The following is a 20,922-nucleotide window of genomic DNA, read 5'->3' as shown; positions in this document are numbered from 1 at the left end:
GACCCCAAATCATCTCTTCAGCTTCCTTTGTCGGGCCACGTTCAGTCGGTCTTGCAGAAGGTTAACGCCTCTGTTTCTGACCGGGACGGGTCGCTTCGCTCTAGGGGCTCTACCAAACTACTACCCCTGCGTCTCACGGGACATAGGAAGTACTATGCTACGAGCTCTGCATTTTTGTTGTCATGCCACCTAAACCCAGACATTCGCCTGAAGCCAGGTTTGACTTTGGAACAGGTGGGGTCGGTGACTCCGTCCTTGTCTCCGCAAGAAGCCTCGGCTTTGGAATCTACGGCAGCCTTCATATTACAGATGGTTTCTTGGCTGGACCTCTGGTCTGTGGTTATTGCCAAGGTAGCTTCCGACAGGTCCCTGGAAGGGTTGGTGAGTGCCGCCTCACTTAGCCAGTCTATTGCAGTCCGGGGGCAAGGCGTTTTTCATATTTGGCACACCTCAGTGCCAATTTATGGGCTAATCTTCTTCTGATTAGGAGGGATGTGGCTTTGTCTACTATGGAGACATCGCTCGACACAGAGTCTTTGCTGGCATTAAGGAACGGAGATCTGTTGGTCCCAGTTTTTGTTTCCTCGGACAGAACTTGAAAATGCGATAGACTGGCGCCGGGCTGACACCAAAGACCGACTGGTGCACCAAGGCAGTGTCTTAGTCGGAGTCTTGTCCTTGGAGACATCCGGCTCCTCCTCCTCCCCTGGTCCAGCAGCAGTCGAGGAGATCGTCGCCTGGTAGGCCATCAAGGACCTCGAGTTTGGTAGGGCCTCCCCGTTCGACACAGCCTAAGTCTGAAGATCAATGCCCCTTTCGCTCTCGTTCCTTTAAGCCAAGAAGGGGCCCAAGGGGCAGAGGTAAAGGGGGCCGTCAGTAGGTTAGGCACCTCTCCCTCTCCTGCGCCACGGGTGGAGAGGTGCCTGGCTGGCCATTGGGGCAGAGTTATGGGGCGGAGAAGTTGGGTGGCAGATGTCCTTCGGGTGGGATACCTGCTACTATTCGACGTCTCTCCTCCTCTGTCGGACAAGCCGCAGCTCAGGAAGGCATATCCTCCAGATTCTCTGAAGTTCTTGGCTCTTTGCTGGACAAGGATGCGATAGAGGAAGAAGTGTGGCCATCCCCGTGGTTTTACAGTCACATCTTCTTGGTGCCCAAGGCGTCGGGTGGATGGAGGCCTGTGATCGACTTATCCACCTTGAATCACCTCATCAGGAAGACACTGTTCAAGATGGAGACCCTGCGCTCGGTGTTGGCAGCCATGAGGGAAGGTGACTTCATGCTGTCGATAGACTTAAGGGACGCATACTTCCAGATCCCTGTTCATCCCACGTCCAGGAAGTTCCTTTGCTTCTCTCTAGCGGACAAGATCTTCGAGTTCAAAGTCTTGTGCTTTGGGCTGACGACAGCCCCTCAGGTGTTCACAAGGGTCTTCTCTCTTGTGTCAAGTTGGGTCCATGCTCAGGGGATCCATTTGCTGAGGTACCTCGACGATTGGTTAGTCTTGGCAGTTTCCAGGGAGAAGCTGCTGTAAGACAGGGATCGTCTACTTCGGTTCCGTCTGGACCTGGGCATATTAGTCAACCAGGAAAAGTCGAACCTCGTACCCACTCAAAGGATTCTCTACCTGGGCATGGTCATCGATACGACGTTGACAAAAGATTTCCCGTCGGATCAGAGATTGGAGAAGTTGCGGCCGGTAGCGTGCAACTTCCTGTCAAAGTCACATCAGTCAGCTCATCAGTGGTAGGTTCTTCTGGGAGTGTTATCTTCCCTGGAGAAGCTGGTCCCTCATGGGCGTCTTCATCTTTGGTCTCTGCAATGGAGACTGGGAGAATGGGAGCATTCTGGTCTCCGGCAGGGGACTCTCCCCTGTTTATGGTTCCTCTGTCTTTGGAAGTGAGAGAAGACCTTCGTTGGTGGTTGGACGACCAGAATCTGTTGAAGGGTGTCCCTCTGCGTTCTCTCCCACCGGAATTCTTCTGTTCTCGGATGCCTCCCTCGCAGGTTGGGGTAGCACTTAGGCCTCATCGCTTCAGGCATTTGGAGTTTGGAGGACAAACAGCAACATATCAACGTCTTGGAGTTGAAGGTGGCTTTTCTGGGTCTGAAGGAGTTTTGGGGGAAGGTAGAGGGTCATTCTGTCGTTCTCATGTCAGACAACACTGCGGTGGTAGATTTATGTGAACAAACAGGGAGGCCTGGTTTCACATCAACTTCACGCCTTGACCGTCGTTGCTTCACCAGTGGGCATTCGGCATTTTGGTAGAGCTCTCAGCCAGGTATATCCCAGGGAAATGGAACGTGGTCGCAGACAAACTCAGTCACCAGGATCAGATCCTAGGCACAGAGTGGTCCCTTCATTAAGTGGTGGCAGACAAGCTTTTCCAGATTTGGGGGAGGTTCATGCTGGACCTTTTTGCGACAGGCTTCAACAGGAAGCTGGAAGTGTTCTGTTCAGTAGTTCCTGATCCTTTAGCATTGGCAGAAGATGCATTCCAACATCCCTGGAACAACCTGGAGGTGTATGCCTTCCCACCGTTTTGTTTGATCTGTCAGGTTCTGAACAGGCTAATGAGTTCACAGGGTCTAAGGATGACTTTGGTAGCCCCTCTGTGGCCTCAAGCGGAATGGTTTCCAGATCTGCTGTTGTTGTTGTCAGAGGTTTCGAGGGAGATTCCCCCTTGGCGACATCTGTGTCAGCCCCATGCGGAAAGATTCCACCAGTCGGTAGAATCCCTGTCTCTTCACGGTTGGAGGCTATCAAGTATCTCCTCCGAGTGAGAGGCTTTTCTCAGAGAGCAGCTGGGCACATGTCCAGCAGTCTTAGAAAGTCGACCTCTGCAGTTTACCAAGGCAAATGGGCGATCTACTGTGATTGGTGTCGTAAACGGGTTTTTCTCCACTCGCGACCTCTATTCAGCGAATAGCAGAGTTTTTATCCTTCCTCAGAGAAGAGAAATGTTTGTCCATTTCCGCTATTAGAGGCTACAGGGCGGCACTGAGTTTGGTGTTACGCCTTTATGGTATCAACATCTCCTCTTCCTGGGAACTTTCCCCGCTAGTTAAGGGGTTTGAGCAGTCGAGTTCTCCTAGAGAACTCAAGCCTCCAACTTGGGATGTTTCCTTGGTTCTTAAGAGCTTCACTAAGAGTCCATATGAGCCCTTGCGTCGCTAATCTGACAGGAACCTGACGCTCAATACAGTTTTCCTTTTGGCTTTGGCATCTTCCAAGAGGGTAGGAGAGCTCCACGGTCTGAGCTATGAGGTGAAGCACACCAGGGTTTGGGGGTCAATGTCCTTCGAATTTGTCCTGGAATTCGTGGCCAAGACCCAAAATCCCTTGGTGCATGATGACAGGTTCACTTCGTTTTCCATTCCATCACTGACTGACTTTGTGGGTGGTGATGCTCAAGAGCTTTTGTTGTGCCCTGTCTGGGCCCTACGTTGCTATCTCAAAAAGACTCGGCACCTTGGACCAGGTTGCCACAGACTTTTTTGTTAGCACAGGCCGTACAAAGAAAGAGGTGTCTAAGAATACTATCTCTTTTTGGATACGGGAAGCCATCAGACAGGCATACTTGACTCTTGATGATTCCACCACCACATCTGTGCAGGCTAGAGCACATGACGTTAGAGGTATTGATCCCTCTCTGGCTTTCAAAAAGAACTTGGCTGTACATAGAGTGCTGAGCGATGGTACTTGGTTACGCCAGTCCACATTCACCTCCTATCTAAAGGATATTGCCCACAGATCTACGAACACGTTTTCCCAGGGTCCTGTGGTGGCTGCCCAACAGGTTGTGTAACTCATAGTTGCCCTTAACAAGGCACCTTTGTATCTTACCTAAGATGATCGTGTGGATGAGAGAATGAGTGAGTTGGCTGGTCTCCTTCTTTCTCTTGTACCTTTCCTTCTTCCTTTGGGCGGTTTAAGGAATAGACACGTCATTTGCTGGACTGGTCTGATACAGGTGAGTAAGGTAGTCATAATGGTAGTGTGGTTGTGCAGTATACAAATATCTTACCCGCTATTTGGTAGCATAGGCTCCACTCCTTGGTAAGGAGTTGGGAGTAATACAAACCCTAGTGTCTTGGTTTGTTATTGGACTGTCAAAGTTTCTCTTTGGTTCCTGTACAATGGTTATCCCATATATCATTGTACATCACTCAGGTTCTGAGTGGTTAGATATCAATTTATCTAGCTTCTCAACAGGCTTCAGTCCCTTTCCAAGAACTATTTCTTTTGAGAGCTGGACTGGTGGGTAGGCCCCCAGCCAGTCTAGGATGTCTTATACGTACCTCCCTCCCTCCAGTATGAGTCTATCCTATTGTTAAGACCGAAGGTTTGTTCACACATATGAACAAATGACAAATTTTCTAAGACAATTTGTATTTTTCATAGCTACAAACCTGAGGTCTTAACGTTAAACTCCTCACCTCTAGCCACCCCTCTGTTTAAATCATCCTGAGTTGGGAAAGACTGGCTTAGGTGCGTGGTCCTTGACCACTCTTCACCCGATCTACGCATACGTTGCCAGATATCACATGATTCCTTGCTTTTATCTGCTTTTTAACTGGATCCAGCTAGGCGCTAGAAATTATTCTATTGTTAAGACCTCAGGTTTGTAGCTATGAAAAATACAAATTGTCTTAGAAAATTTGTCATTTTACTGTCTTAGTGTATAAATTTATAATTATGGTTAACCCTTACTCTCAGCAATAACAAGTTGCTTGGGTTTTTCCATGCCTACTTTCATGTACATATGAGTAGGCTTGACTTCTTTTCATGTGTATTATGCAGTTTGTTATAGACTGATTAATACATAAATTAATTTTGTTTTGTTTTGTTAGAGTCGTCTCAACATCCAGTGCCTGGGGAGCATGGGTCTTGGAGCAACTATAGTTGGGCTTACTTGGTACAATGGAAGCAATGGTTATGTTGAACCAGATTGTCCTACTCTTTCAATATGCTATGACAATGGCAGAATGCAAATAATGCGGAATGAAAGCGATGATAGTAAGTCGCGGATAGTAATTATGTACAACATTACTTGAAGTGAGAGCATATTTGTACTGTGTTTGGTTATACAGTATGGTTAGGAGCCAGAATTAGGTTATGCCATATTTTTTTTAACCCTACAGACTTCCCAAATCCTGTAATGAGATAAAGTGGACATTATAAAATGAAAAAGTTTAATTGGGTAATCACCAGCCACTTCCAAAATTTAGTGCCTGGATCTATTGCCAGGGTTTGCCGTTAGTGTGTTGAGATGCATGGTGATTTATATTTTGATTTTGTCTTTAAGGTTCACTTAAAAGAGTGATTTGGGTAAAGATGATTATGGACAGTTTATTAGTATTAACAAACGATCACTACTAAATTGCTCTTACAAAATAATAATACTGAATAATGATTGCTGTTACCTCCATCTTTTCAAGTGAGATCCCAAGGCACACATTCAAGTCAAATATATAAATTGATTTAAAATACTTCTTAAGCATACTTATGGGCAAAGAAAGTCCACAGTTTATGTTTGTGCATTTTTTCTTTCTTTCTCTGTCTAAAGAAGCTTTTACCAGCTTGATCAATTGGCCTCTTCAGTCTTAACTGAACAAGTCGGTAGAAGCTTCTTTTTACAAAGAAGGAATATATGCACACACACATGATTGGCTCTTCACCTATTCTTAGATCATGATAATGATAGTACATATTAAAAACAAAATTGTATTGATTCCTTAAGCTAATAATGTTTCATGACATCTTTTACCACAACATTATATATAAAGCTATTTTCTGTTCTTTTTCATATAGTACATGAGTGCATTTTCAAGTTTTGGTTATTGTTATATTAATAAGATTTTGTCAATATTGATTTTTTTATTTTACTGCTGTAAAAAATGTCTACTGTATTAAGGTTGAATATTCTATATTTTTAGCATTCAATTTCAGTGCCTGTCCTGATTGATACTGGAATGACTGTTTGCTCCAGCCAGTGGAACCACAATGGTAGTGTTATAGCTGTTGCTGGTACATTACAGTTGACTGGTATGGGAGATAAAGACTGTAATGTTGTCCAATTCTATACACCCTTTGGTGAGGTAAGTGCTTCAGCAGTTAAAGCTCTGTTTTGTTAATTTTGAAAGCTTTTAGATGCTTATGTATGAAGTTTATATGAAAACATTTTTTTTAACTTTTTGTCGAGATAACGTTATACATGTACTACTGTACTATGTTTACTGTTTACCCAAAATAATATTACTGTATTATTTATATGGTTGAACATTTTCTGTAGCATCTCCGTACTCTGAAAGTTCCTGGTAAGCAGATAACAGCTTGTTCTTGGGAAGGTGGATCACTTAGGATTGCTTTGGCTGTGGACTCGTTCATATATTTCGCAAACATCCGTCCAGACTACAGATGGTGCTATTTTGCTAATACTGTTGTATACACCTATACAAAGCCTGACCGCAGTGAAACTTGTGTAACATTTTGGGATACCAGAAACAATGAGGTGAGAAACCCTGTTTTAATTTGATTATTGAGCATAAAATATATTCTTCTGTAAACCAGATTCTGTTTGATGAGCAGTTTTGATTATTGTATTCATATGCAGGAATCTTTTCATTTACATTTTCGTCAATAAATTTGATTACTACAGCTACATAGAACAGAAATAAGGCTTTGATTTTTATCTCCATGACAGCATTTTATTAAGCACATCAAGTACTTAATGGGAATGTCATCATCAGGGGAGCACTGTGTTTTGGCTGTACGAACTGATGATGGTTCAGGACAGTTTGGACTTATTTTATGCAATGCTATTGGAACTCCAGTAGATAGTAAGTAGATGAGGACAATTTTTTTTTTGTTTATTATGAAAATTGTCAATTTGTCAGATACATTAAGCAGTAGAGTAAGATTCTGTGGATAGTATGATTAAACGAAGGTTTTGTTTCATCATTATGAATATATTTTCATCAGCTTTTCTCGTTATGGGGCTAGACTTATTCTCATCTCTTTTTTTTCCTGAATTCACATCAGGTGTAGATCTTTTTCTACGTATTCCTTTTCTCCATGATTTTGTGATTCTTCCTGTAGCCTTTTTTCTCATATGAACTTTTTTTTTTAACTTCGTAAAACTTAATGTTTATGCAAATTGTTGGCATAATTTATGTAGATGTACTGTAGTATCTTGCCCATGATGTTTTTTTCCCTTATGTGATTTATTTACTTATTTTACTATGATGTTCAACTGGCCGTCAATCTTTTCACATATTGAAATTTGTTTTTTGCATGTCTTATACATCCTAGTTTATCAGTGTGTTCTTACTGTTTTATTTTTTCAGGTAAATATATAGATATTGAACCACATTATTTGGCCATGAGCAGCAGTTATGTCTTTGCTGCTTCCAAGGAAAACTTTTACCTCTGGCATTTCAAGACACCCAAAGCCCATAGTTCTCTTGAATTGGCAAGTAAGTAAATGTTATTGATGGTCATTCATTCCTTTGTTTATCAAAAACAAAGTAGAAGTGTAAAGTTGGTTTACTAAGACAACTCTATGGAATAAAAGTACAAAGCAAGACCCTTGTATCTCTTAGCTTTAGGATTGGTATTTCCAGAATAAGTCTGTGGAAGATTTTAAATTCCTCTGCAGTTCCTGTGCAGTACTAACACCTTTAAGAACAAACTTTTATGGGGAAGTGCTTTAGAAAAATGGTCAACTGTGAACATTATTAGCAGGTTAGTAAGGGCTATTTGTGATATTGTCACTTTGTGTGACAGCATTGACAGAAAAGCAGTTTAGAAAGTGGCCTTGGATCATATAGGATCTACATCACTGAAGACTATTAATAGACAGTGAAGGTTTAAAAAGGTTATTTTAGGGTTGCTATTTTACATGTCATTACTCTTGATACCACTAATATTCTGTCTTGGCTAGCTGCTCATGCTGCACATTAAGGACATGAGGAAACGTGCATGCACCAACGTACTAAGAATAGCAGGTCCTCTTCATTATATGCGAAGAATGTGAAATCTGAGATTTGCACACATGAATGAATAGGCTATGTAAAGGTAATTGGGTATTATTACACTTACAACCATTATGGGAAATCTATTATATCAATATTTTTCCCGAGTAAAGCACGTGATAACAAAACACTTCTTCTCAATACATTATTGTCGCTAATGCATACTTACAGAGAAAAAAAAATATTTGAGGTATTGTAGGTCTTGACTTTTTCTAACTTCAGTGTACTATATCTTTCTATGGGCACGCGAGGTAGCTCTTGTTAGTTTGTATATCTCTTTTCATCTGTGACAATACAGTGTTCTCCCCGTATTCGGGGGGATGTGTACCAGACACCCCCGCGAATAGTTAAAACCCCCGAATAGTTAAAACTACCACAAAAAATGCTTATAACTGCTTATCTTGAAAGTTCAGATACCAAATGTATACCTTTAATAACATCCTACTTCAAATATACCTAAAATTACTAACCTATTACTGTATTTTTTGAGGTTATATTATTAATATCATTTCAAAGACATCTTAAACATTTTACCATTAACAATGTATACCTGCAGCCAATGACAGAGAGAGAGAGAGAGAGAGACCAGTGAATGGCAACATCACATATCTGACCATCAAGAGTGAAATTATGAATTATTTCTGAGAGAGAGAGAGAGAGAGAGAGAGAGAGAGAGAGAGAGAGAGAGAATAACTTCTAGACTCCGACTCCTTCCCCTCCACCAATTCGTATATCAAACTGTCATTTGCTCCCCCGCCCACCTTCTTCCACGTGGATAAAATGACTGGGAATCGCTATTTTTAATTAATCTTATTAATATTTGAAAATAAGTTATAAGGTAAATCATTTATTTATACTACAAAACAAATAAACATATGTAAGTAAAAGAGAGAGAGAGAGAGGTTATTGTTACTTTTTAATCTTATTAAACTTAATATTATTTGTAAACTAGTACTGTATAATATTATTTTACCATAAAATGCAGTAATGTCCTTAAAGATATACTTATACATACACTTCCAACCCAAACAGAGGGCGAGAGTTACCACTGGGACATACGTATCTCGTGTGGCGAGAGAGAGAGAGAGAGAGAGAGAGAGAGAGGGTTATCCTTATTTAAAAGAGTGAAATGGATAGATTATTGTATTTCTTTTAAATACTATCACATATGAATTTAGAAATTATTTATATTACTATTATTATTATGCAAAAATATTTATAAATAGAAATTCTCTCATCTTAGAAAAGAAAAAGAGAGAGAGAGAGAGAGAGAGAGAGAGAGATATGTGTGAAGACTGGGATTTCCTTCATTCTTACATAATTTTTAAAAATTTATAAACTAAAATCTTACTAATTCACTGTAGTATTCTTTATTGAAGTGATTGCTCTTTACATTAATATTAATATTTGCAAATTAGTAAATCATTTATGAAACAAAAAGCATACATCTCTGTAAGAGAGAGAGAGAGAATTATTATTATTATGTGATATCATTTAATCTTATTAAACTTACTAAGACAGTATTGATCAATATTAATATTTTAAAATTAGTATATCATTTTTGTATCATAAAAATGTATATAGGCATGAAAATAGCATCAAAATACACTAATTAGTGATTATTTATTGTCGGAAAATGCCGCGAATGGGCAAATTCACTGCAAATAATGGGTAGATATGGTCCAGAGAAAAATCCGCGAATCCGGAGAACGTGAATAAGGGGGCCCCACTGTAGTATTTGCTTAAATGCGCATCTCCTCCTCCCACTAATGTCGCTCCTCCAATCAAAATACGGGGATCTTTTCAAGAGTTATTATTGGCTTCCTACTAGTAATGTCGGTCTTCCAATGAAATTAGTTTTTTTTTTTTTTTTTTTTTGAGTTATCATTAGCTATTTTTTTTCCTTATAATTTTTTTTTGTCTATGGCAATGTTCATGCATAAACAAATTATCATTCATTTCTGGCCCCATTCTTAAGAAATTTTTTGTAGAAACTATCGTAAGGAAAGGCTTGCAGAAATATTGGAAGATTCATTTTGTCTCTATTCTTATCCCAAGGATCTGTTTTTCGTGCAATATACCATCGTAATCGATAGTATTTTGTATTTTCCTATTTCAATGTGGGAGAAACGCCTGATTGTCGTTTGTTTTCGCTTTAAAACTATAGGTACAACGAAAATACTGAACTCTGATTGGTTACATTTTTCATTATATCCAATCACCTTCGATTTTGAAACCTACCAGTCTCTATGCGTTCAGCAGTCTCATTACTTAACTGTCATGGATCTTCCGGTGCAGGTGTGCAATTTATGTCGCTATTCTTATTTTGAGGTGATCGCTCGGTTTCATGGAAGTTATAATGGTACTCCTGAGGTTGTGAATACAGCCAGCCAATTGTATCCTCCACAATCTGAGGCACGTGTTCCCATAGGCACAGATCATTCACAAGAGGCTCAACCACAACCTTCCATGTCTTCATCGTCAGGTTCCATTTAAGATAAGAAGTGACTAAGCAAAATATATATTTAAGTTATTTAGCCTGGGGTAAAGGGGGGGTCGCAGTAGGGGCGAAGCCCCCCCCCCCCCCCCCCCCCCCCTTCCCCCGGCAGGTAAGGAAGGAGCTAGGTAGGACACGGCTTTTAGGTTAGGTTAGGTGGGATGGTTAGTTGGTGTTCTGGTGATTGGGGTAGGTCTAGGGTCTGTGACCAGTGTCTTCTAGGTTAGGTTAGGGGAGTTTGTTAGGTTGCCTTGTTTAGTTTAGGGTTAGGTTTAGGTAGGTCTAGGGTCTGACTGGGGTCTTCTAGGTGAGGTTAGGGGGGTTGTTTGTTAGGTTACCTGGGTTTTAGTTGTTTTAGGATAGGTTTAGGGTTTGTGACGAAAAGATTAAGGTCTGTGGTATACTTAACTGCTTTAAGGATTTGTTTTCTAACATAAAAAACCATTTTTTTATTGGAAATATCATTTTACCCCACCCAAAACCTCGGTTCCTACCTGGTGTCCCCACTAATTGTTGGGATTATGTAGGGTCTTTCTGAACAGAAATCTGTGCTTTTACAATTGTTCATTACAACATAATCTGAAACAAAAACAATAAAAACACTGTTGCAAACACTGATTTTTCTGGAAAAACTCGTTTTAACTCCAATTACATAGTAAATCTCTAAATCGGATGGTTTGCAGTCAAAAGAAACGTTAAGTCCGTTGGAACTACACTATTTCTGATGCAACATATATATTTTTATTCCAGTTTTCCCATAATGGTCGAAACTGTAATTTTACCAGTAATTGGTTTGTATTAAAAAAAATAATTTTGATGTGATGAAAATTGTACTATTTACTTTCAGACACACTGAAACCTGACCGTCAGGAACGCTTATATCATATAGATGACACACCAACTGGGGTATCAGATGCATTCAGAGAAGGGGATAAAATGTATGAGGTGTGTTTATTTGAGTAACATATTTCATAATCATGACTATTATTGAGTAACTGAATTTTAATGAAGGATTTTGTAGTTTTTCATAACTAACAAGTTAGTTTGGCCTTAGTGATAATTTTTTTATCAGAAGGATGTATTGTTAGCAGTTGATATGTACTCTAATGTATGTCTACATAGTTAATGCTGATTGTCATTATCCTTTTTATGTAACCAAGATATTTCTTAAGTCTAAGGTTTATAAAAGTACTGTAATGGTTTTGTTTTATTGATATTGAAACTTACAGGCAACTGGTGATCCAGTGTGTTGCATGACTGCAAGTGAAAGAACTTTAGTAATTGGTAGGGAATCGGGAGGACTTCAAAGGTACACTCTGCCTCATGTAGCTTTGACTGCCCGTTACACATTACCATGTCGTCCGCATAGACTAGCTCTCAACTGCAATTCATCGTAAGTGGAAGATACAATTTCATAGGGTGTGACTTTAATGGGAGTCTTATGGGAAATACCAAAGTATCAACTGTCTTTCACTTTGTACATTTTTCTGAGGGAAGGTGAAATTACATTTTTTTTTTTTTTTTTTTGTTATTTTTAGGTATTAAAAAGTTAAAGCATACATATAAATAGTAGATTGTAGGAAAATTTGCTGCTGATGGTGTTCATGTATTTCAGACGTCTGGCAATAATTGACATCACTGGTCTGTTGACTTTCCTCGATCTTGATACTCGGAATTCCGATAATGGACAAGAGGTTAGTATATATTTGTAGATTTAGTTTTTATCACCCAAATGTATAACATTGGAGAGTCTTAGCTAGTTCATTTTATAATTATTGATGCTATAGTAGAGTGGACCCCCCGTATTCGCGTTCTCTGGATTCGCGGACTCTCACATTCGCGGATTTTTCTCTGGAACATTTCCCCCGCATTATTCGCGGAAAATTCGCGCATTCGCTGTATTTTTCTATGAGAAATATCCACAAATTCCTGGATTTTTTATCAATTTCATAATAAAATGCACTTTTTGTGATAAAGCTATTAAAAAAACCAAGTATGAATATTTTTAGTGGTTTTTCTTGAATTTTAACTAACAAAATAGGCTGTTTTTAGCATTTTTATAGGGGTTCCAAGCATTCGCGGATTCTAACTTCACGGGGGGGGGGGTCTGGTACGCATCCCCCGCGAATACGGGGGGACCACTGTATATATAACTGTACTGTATTTTGCTTTCAGCATAAGGAAATTTCTTATATCTTTCTGAGTAGGCTGAGGATTATCTGGAAAGATTATACTTGACATTTCTGCACTTGACTCAGTTTACACTCTTGTCATTCCTCAAACTGTTTTGCAAATTCCTTACAGCTGTGCTCTGAAGCCTTGGATATGAATCTTTTCATACATGTTACCATAAATCAGTGGTAAGAAGACTAAGAACTTGTGTAATACTTAGCATTATTTTGGAACATATATTATAGGTGATGGGCTCCATCCTGAAATTTGAACGTAAAGATGTTTGGGATATGTGTTGGGCTCAGGACAACACTGAACTCTTTGCCATGATGGAAAAGACTCGCATGTATGTATTTCGTAATATGGATCCAGAAGAACCTATTGCAAGCTCAGGATATCTTTGTAGTTTCCAGGTAAGTAATCTTTTTGTATAAACATATACAAACAAAAAAATAATGCCACATTTTTTTCAATTTGGGCGCACTTATTTATATATATACAGAGAACTACAGAAGAACAGCAACAGCAATTTAAGATATTTCTATGATTGTCCAGTCTACAATCAACAATTAACATCTACATAGTATTTTAAACAAAGCACTGAATGAAATTTTGTCAGAGTCCACTATTTCCAATTTATCTGGTTAGTAGATCATAAGTTGTAATATATATTGAATAAAGCCCAATGTATTTATTTCAAAGAAATCTAGTCGCCAAGTTAGACAGTTTATTATTAATATTAATCTTTATCTTTAACTGATTTGTCCATAACATGATTTTGTATGTTACAAGTACACATCACCACCTTGATGTAAGATGGATGGCAGAGAAGATTTTCTTGAAGTGGTTTGTTTTGCTTTCAGGACTTGGAAATAAAGGCTGTTTTGCTTGATGAGGTTATGCGTGAACCAGAGGCTCCAACTACTGATCATTTGCTTACCTTAGAAGTGAAAAGTCTTAGAGATACACGTGACTTACTGGAGAAAGTGTCTGTGAAGGATGCTGCAGCTTTTATTGATGAAAACCCACATCCAAGATTATGGTAAATGCTGCTTCACTTATGATTTTGAAGTAAAATCATTAGTTTTTGTTAGCATTTAAGATGTATATGTATTGAAGGCGCACACAATTTTAGCTTAGAATTTTTCCAGTAAAAACTTCAGTGAGGTTGAACCTTGAATAGAAATGTGTGTATATATTAGCAATGGTTGTAATAGTTAACGTAGTTACGTAGATTTGTATTTACATATACATATATATGTATATGAATACAGGAATAACACATGATTAGCAGGCAATGCTAAATGTTCTTATTGATTTTTCAGATCCTGTCGAAAATTAGAATTGTACCATTGTTATTAACTTCATTTCTATTATTTCTATTATTCTTCAATATGTGTCGAATAATACTATATGCTGTCATTATTGTCATCATCATCTGTGTGTTTGTCATTTTTTTATTATATACAACATTATCATCAATACCTATTTTTATTTTAAAAAATGCTTTACTGTAGTCTTTTTACCTTTTGTTGTCCATCTTCCTTAGTGACTGATATTCTGGTAAAGAGTTGGGAAAGATGAATATAAAAACTATTAAAAATGGCTCTCATCCCACTGACTGCAACAGAATTCATACTTACTACCTTCTGATTCTAAGTCTGATGCCTTGTCCATTAGGTCACTGACTACCTAAGGAGAATTTGTTGCGTAATTTATATCCTTGAATCACAATTCATAGAAGTCATCATGGCAGTAGAAGAATCTGTTAAATTGAATCATCCCACATGCAAAACCAACCATAATATTTTATAACACAGTCTAATTTATTTTTGGATTTGATTTAAAGCTTTAATTCTGCTTTCTATACGTATCTGTGAAAGATGATCTCGGAATAGCATTTCAAACTTCTCTCCAATATCAGTTCATGGGTTTAATCTTAAACTTAATGTTGGGCCAACACTCCACCTTTCTGTTAAGCTGGAACAGTAATTCTTAGGTCGATATTTGAAAGAAGTGTTTTACAGTATGTAATGTAGATATTTAATATTTTCTCTAGTTAGCACTTTTGTTTTCTTCAGGCGCCTACTAGCTGAAGCTGCCTTGGAAAAACAGGACCTCAAAAATGCAGAAGCAGCTTTTGTGAGGTGTAAGGATTATCCAGGTATCCAGCTTGTCAAGAGGATATCAAATATTCAGAATGAAACCCTGCGAAAAGCAGAGGTAGCAGCTTACTTTAAAGATTTTGATGAGGCTGAGAAGTTATACCTGGAGGTAGATAGACGGTAAGGATGTATTCGTGTCTGTGAGTGTGTTTGTATACATATTTGTTCCGACACATAATACAAACCCTCGGTCCTTTAATATAAGGAATGTACTTACGGCGTAGCTGGAATTACAGCCGTTGAATCTTGAACAAGGTGGTTAGGCAGTAACTACCGTGGGGCAAGCTAATCTGCCGGATGTAACAAACCTCCACCACTTTGCTTTCGGCCGTCTTGCGATGAAGACGTGTGTTTTTGAGCTCCAGCTGACTGGTTTTTTGTCTTTTTTCCCAGTGGGATCCTTTTGGTTTATTTTTGTATTTTAAATAATTATGCATATACAGTGTTTGATATTAATACTAAACAAAGGTTTGTCCTTGTTTTTCAATTAATATACAAACCCACTTTTGTGATAGCTTTGTAACCGCCCCCTCTACTTGTGTTAAGAGTCGGCGGCTAAGGTATGCCAACATATTATTTACATTCTTTAGCCCTTTAACACTGGCTCAGACCTGCATGAGGACGAGATATGTATTTAACTTGAGGACGAGACATGTACTTGACGTAAGTGATATTGATCCTGTAATGGGATATGTATTGATCCGGAAATTACGCTTACGCTTGGGAATTACTGAGGAAACTTCAAAGGTTTGTTCGTGTTTTGTTGTTATGGTAATTTCTCTTCTCCTTCCTTTCACTTACTATTGGAAGAAGGTAGAAGGATGGGCGTGCGGTGCTGATGTTTGGGGATCTCCTCTCACTTCGGAGGGCGGCACCCTTGGATGTGTGAGGAGTATCCTCATTACTTTAATATTTTTTCCTTATTTTTACAGACTAGTGGTGATTGTCTTTTCAGCAGTATTGGTTGGATGCTCTTCGTATTGGTTATCCTAACCTTGGAATTGTACCTATGACTCGTAGCATGTTGCTTACCGATCCTCGAGTGTGTGTACTTATCCTCTGCTGATAATCATATTCATTACCACTACTACCCAGGAGTTATGTCACTGGGCAAAGCTGATGCGCTGCCCTGTGAGGTTTTATCTACTCCTGATGGTAGAAGTCTGTAGAATTCGGAGGAATCTAAGAGAGAGAGCTCGTCAAGTGTCGTCATCCTCCTCTTCGAGATCATCATATCTTCATGCCTCCTCCCCTTCGACTTTTAAGGCTTTGCTGTAAAAGAGAAGGTGGTTTCCCCCCCTAAGAAGTCTCGTCACGGGACTTCTAAGGGTCTGTCTCACTCCGGTGAGACAGGTGGGTCTTCCGCTGGTCCTCGTGTTCCTCGAGGAATGGGGCCCGTCTCTCCTTCCTCGGGGAGGAAGCAGACGGGGACTATGGATGTACCGGCCACCGCTGGTATCTCCTCTCCCAGTTCCGAAGGTTTCACCTACAGACTGGGAAACTGTCTCGGCTGCCCGCTTACGAGCGTTACCGAGTGTGCGGTCACGTAGGCGGGTGACCGGGCAGCCAAGGTCCAGACTGCGTAGTACGCTCACCGTGTCAGGACCCAGGCACAGAGCGGAAGATGGTAGGAGTTGCTCGGGTGACTGTTGCCACACCGGCGAGAGCAATCGTCCGGTACCCAGGGTTGATGTGACGTTCCTGCGGGTCTATGCACGCAGAGACCGGTGGAAGCAGGCCATCCAGCCACCTCTTAATTAATCCCTTAATTTCAGAGAGGTTTTGGCCTCGGTGAGGACTTGGAAGAGTCGGAGGACGGTATCAGCTGTCACCTGTCAGGTGCACGCTCAGCCCCACCCAGACGACGGTCGTGTTCGGTCCGCAACCGATCACTCTCGGAGTTAGCAGACACTTTACCTGCCAGGTAAGAATTTCGTAACCCTCCTCGAGGGAGCGTTCTCTCCACTGCTGCTCCCTGCAGGTCCCTCCGGACAGGTGCAGTTGGAGGACCTGTCGGTTGTCCTGAGGAAACTGGCGAAGAGGAAGTCCAGGAAGAAGAGGAAGGTGTCGCCGTCGTCTTCTGCCGCCTCTTCCCCTTTGACTTCCAAGGCCCCCCGGCCGAAGAAAGAGGTAGCCACCTCCTCTCTCTCCTCTCTCTCAATCGACTCTCTCTCTATCCTCTCCTCCCTCTCTCTCTTCTCTCTCTCTCCTCTCTCCTCTCTCTCTCTCTCGTCTCCCTCTCTCCTCATCTCTTCTCTCTTCTCAACCTCTCTCCTCCGTCCTCTCTCTTCCCTCCTCTCTCCTCCTTCTCTCTCTCTCTCTCTCCCCCCCCAAGAAGTCGCGCCCTCAGAGACCTCTAAGGGTCTGTCCCACTCCGGTGGGACAGTTGGGGCTTCCGCTGGTCCTCCTGTTTCCTTCGGGAACGGTGCCCGTCTCTCCTTTCCGCGAGGAAGAAGAAGACTGGGACCGGAGGGGTACCGGCTAACACCGGTACCTCCTCTCCTAGTGCCAGAGGTTCTACCTCGGCGCCAGGTACCGTCTCAGCCGCTCGTTTGCGAGAGGTACCGAGTGTACGGTTGCCCGCGGGTGACCGTGCAGCCAGGGTCCAGGCATGGAGCTGAAGACTGGTGGCAGTCGCTCAGGCAACTCCGCCCCCAGGCAGCGATCGCTCTTGCGGCGATCTACCGGTTCCCAGGGTTGACGTGACGTTCCCACCAGACCGTTCATGTAGCAAGGCTGGGAAGAGGCTCCGCCCCCTTGGCCACTGGGTCCAGCCTCGCCTGGACCTGGCTCAACCTTGCCTGGACCTGGTCCAGCCTTGTCTGGACTTGGTCCAGCCTGGCCTGGCCTGGTTCTGGTTCTGGTTCAACCTCGCCTGGACCTGCTTCAGCCTCACCTGGACCTGGTCCAACCTTACCTGGCCCTGGTTCAGCCTCGCTTGGACTTGGTCCAGCCTCGCCTGACTGTCGCTCCCACCCACCGGGACTGGACAGCTCGCACGACTGGTAAGCAGCTCCCGTGACGCACGAGACCGACACTACCGTCCTCGGTCCAGCGCTTCTCCGGAAGGAGACCGCTGGTCCAGACCTGCAGCTCGACCGCCACCGTGGTTGGTGATCGCCTGCAGTCCTCCCAGCCTACCGGTTCTGCTGGTAGGCAGGGGAGGAGCGCTCATAGCAGCTCTCCTGACGCAAGAGACAGACGCTCCGTCCTTGGTTCAGCGCTTCTCCGCAAGAAGAACGCTAGTCCAGACTAGCAGCTCGATTGTCACCGTGGGTTGGTGATTGCCTATAGTCCTCCCAGCCTACCGGTTCTGTTGGTAGGCATGGGAGGAGCGCTCGTAGCAGCTCCCCTGACGCAAGAGACCGACGCTCTGTTCCTTGGTCCAGCGCTTCTCCAGAAGAAGACTGCTGGTTCAGACCTGCAGCTCGATCGCCACCGTGGGTTGATGATTGCCTGCAGTCTCCCAGCCTACTGGTTCTGCTAATAGGTAGGGTAGGAGCATCAGGTCTCCCTCACCCGTCCCTTCAACCTCCTCAGGCTACACCGGGAGGAATGAGGCGAACAGGAGTGACAGTGATGAATGCACTTCTTATGTTCTGTCCACGAGCTGGTTCGGTCTTGGGACCAACAGATCCTCGCTCAAGTGGTTGGAGGAGATCATGGGGGCTGGCGAGGACGATGACGCTTCCCTGAGTCTCGGAGTGACTATCACCACTGTTCACGTGACGGTTCCGCTGGACCACGCATGCAGAGACCAGGGTGGGCTCCCCCTTCGGTCCTCTTGAGAGGTTTCGACCTCGACGACGACTGGGACACGTTGGAGGATGGTATCTGCTCCCTCCTGTCAGGTGCTCGCTCAGCCCCACCCAGACGACGGTCACGGTGGCGGCAAACGTTTAGCTTACAGTACGAGTTCGTAACCCTCCTCGGGAAAACATTTTCTCCAGACTGTAACATTTTCCTAGACTTGGAGCGGCCATCACCACACGGTGATGGCTGCCCGTACTCAATTCTCTGACTGCTAGTTCTGCAGGGAAGGCGAGCAAGTGTCCAATCTTCCTCCCCGATTCCCTCTCTCCCTATGGCTGCGACGGGAAGGGGAGGGATCCTGCAGAGCGTTCTCCGTAGGATTCCACGTCGGGCACTGCGTTCCTGGAAGGACCTTCGGGTCCTTCCGGTTGTAAGTCCCCGTCGTTGAGGAAGGATCTTGACCTATCCTCGATTTCTACGGGAATTGGAGAGGACCACACCCGATGATTGTCTGACGAATTTGGGGGGATTTCGCCGAGCGCTTAGAATTCTTCGGAGTTTCTAGCACTCTCGAGTGTTCTGGTCTTCTACAATCTGCAAACACTTGGGCAAAACGACGGTCCAGAGTGGGCGAGACGAGAATCCCAGATAATTGTTTCTACGATAATCGGGAATCTTGCCGAATGCTCGAATTCCTGAAATTTCTAGCATTCGAGGGAAGTACTGCTGCTGAAGGAAGAATATCTCGGGAGGGGCTCAGCCTGGATGGACCTGACGGTCCGTTGCCTCAGTAGGCGGCCAACCCCGGGATAGAGAAGAACGGATGGGAACATCCAGTTCGGCTTGAACTATCGTCTTTGGTATCCTGTTATCACTATAGAAGTCTTCCTTCCGGAAAACTTCACCTTTGCTCTCTTCATTAGAGAATGAAGGGTGTCGGCTTCCAGTCCTTATTCTTGTTCCTCGAATGGAAGAGAATTTAGGATGGAGGTCTATGTACAGGAACCTACAAATATACTACGTATATTGCCCTCACGACATGCTTCTGTTATCAGTTGAATTGGCTGAGGTGTAGGCACATACCGTCGTTAACTCTACGGGTTGTGACCGAGACGAAGAGTATCTTCTTAATTGAACTGCAACTCAGGACTGCCCTGCAAACCTCCCAGGAGTTACCAGTTTTGATTTAGAGATAATTATGGTATTGTTACAACAACAACACCACAGCGTTTGCATTCACCGAAATCTGTTTTGATTACCGTATATTTCAGCGTATAAGTCGACCCTTTAGCCCCAAAAAATCATGCCAAAATTAGGGGGTCGACTTATCTATCGGTAACAAAAAGTGAATCTTTATTATTTTGGCATATCGGTACAGGAATCCAGGCTTTAGAGTTGGCTAATAATAATGACAGCCTTGTTGAGGTAACTATGTATGTAAATACCAGCACATATTAAAAACATTTCACACTGTAATACGGCAATAATAATACATTAGAACATCCATTACCTTAAATTAAAAAAGTAACTTGAAGAAACCCCAATCGCACAGCAAGTGTAAACATTGCGTAGCATTTGTAGTACAGTAAATTGAGAAGGATGCGTTCACTCTGACAGTTTTGTATTTACCGGGGTATTGTTCAAAAACATTTATGGTATGAAATCTTTATTTATCACTTTAAATAAAATAAAAAAAATTTGTATTTAATAGTAAATATGTATTTAAAATCCTTCAAAATGACTTGAGTCATCGTCACTTGAATTAAACAATGCATCAAACAAATTATAATTCACGGTTTCATGAACCTGTTTATGCCATAGAAGAACCAATGGTCAAGGAATATTCCAACACAATAATAGAATACCGACACGTTGTTTTAACAACCCAATCAAAACATTAACTTGAGTGGCAGTTTGTACATACATATATACGTAGGCTCTTATGCAGCGTTAGTTAGCGCTTTGTTTGTTTACATTACACTCGAGAAACGTATCTTTCGTTTCGTCATTTCTAATCATATTTGCTGGTATTCATCTTTTATATATTACACAGATTTGTTAATATACCGAGTATATTACCTGTATTTCTTATGGTAAGTCGAGCAACATATGTACCGTAATAACATTCAGGTTAGTTTATATGATACGTTTTACCCTGCTGCTTATTTTGAGCGTACTGTTGGCCTCACATTTTATAGGTCGACTAATATACCCGATATTAGTTAAAATCATAAAAATTTACTCAGAATTGGGGGGTCGACCTATCTTCCGGTCGACTTATACGCCGAAATATACGGT

General features: G+C 42.0%; 1 protein-coding gene across 2 annotated transcripts in view; it reads left to right on the top strand.

Annotated features, from left to right (window-relative positions):
* Window positions 1-20,922, top strand: part of LOC135210063 (WD repeat-containing protein 35-like) — a 103,448-nt gene that overhangs the window by 54,101 nt on the left and 28,425 nt on the right. For both annotated transcript variants that reach the window (XM_064242859.1, XM_064242860.1), the window contains 11 exons: window positions 4,855-5,020; window positions 5,954-6,102; window positions 6,297-6,515; window positions 6,708-6,843; window positions 7,351-7,479; window positions 11,382-11,479; window positions 11,764-11,927; window positions 12,150-12,228; window positions 12,952-13,119; window positions 13,570-13,748; window positions 14,788-14,991. In XM_064242859.1, the coding sequence (XP_064098929.1) occupies window positions 4,855-5,020; window positions 5,954-6,102; window positions 6,297-6,515; window positions 6,708-6,843; window positions 7,351-7,479; window positions 11,382-11,479; window positions 11,764-11,927; window positions 12,150-12,228; window positions 12,952-13,119; window positions 13,570-13,748; window positions 14,788-14,991 (1,691 nt within the window). The remainder of the gene's footprint in view (window positions 1-4,854; window positions 5,021-5,953; window positions 6,103-6,296; window positions 6,516-6,707; window positions 6,844-7,350; window positions 7,480-11,381; window positions 11,480-11,763; window positions 11,928-12,149; window positions 12,229-12,951; window positions 13,120-13,569; window positions 13,749-14,787; window positions 14,992-20,922) is intronic.

This window comes from Macrobrachium nipponense, chromosome 39 (genome assembly GCF_015104395.2).
Source record: "Macrobrachium nipponense isolate FS-2020 chromosome 39, ASM1510439v2, whole genome shotgun sequence".
Classification (NCBI taxonomy): Eukaryota; Metazoa; Arthropoda; class Malacostraca; order Decapoda; family Palaemonidae; genus Macrobrachium; species Macrobrachium nipponense.
The sequence above is the reverse complement of the archived record's forward strand: the minus strand, read 5'-3'. Positions and strand labels throughout refer to the sequence as shown.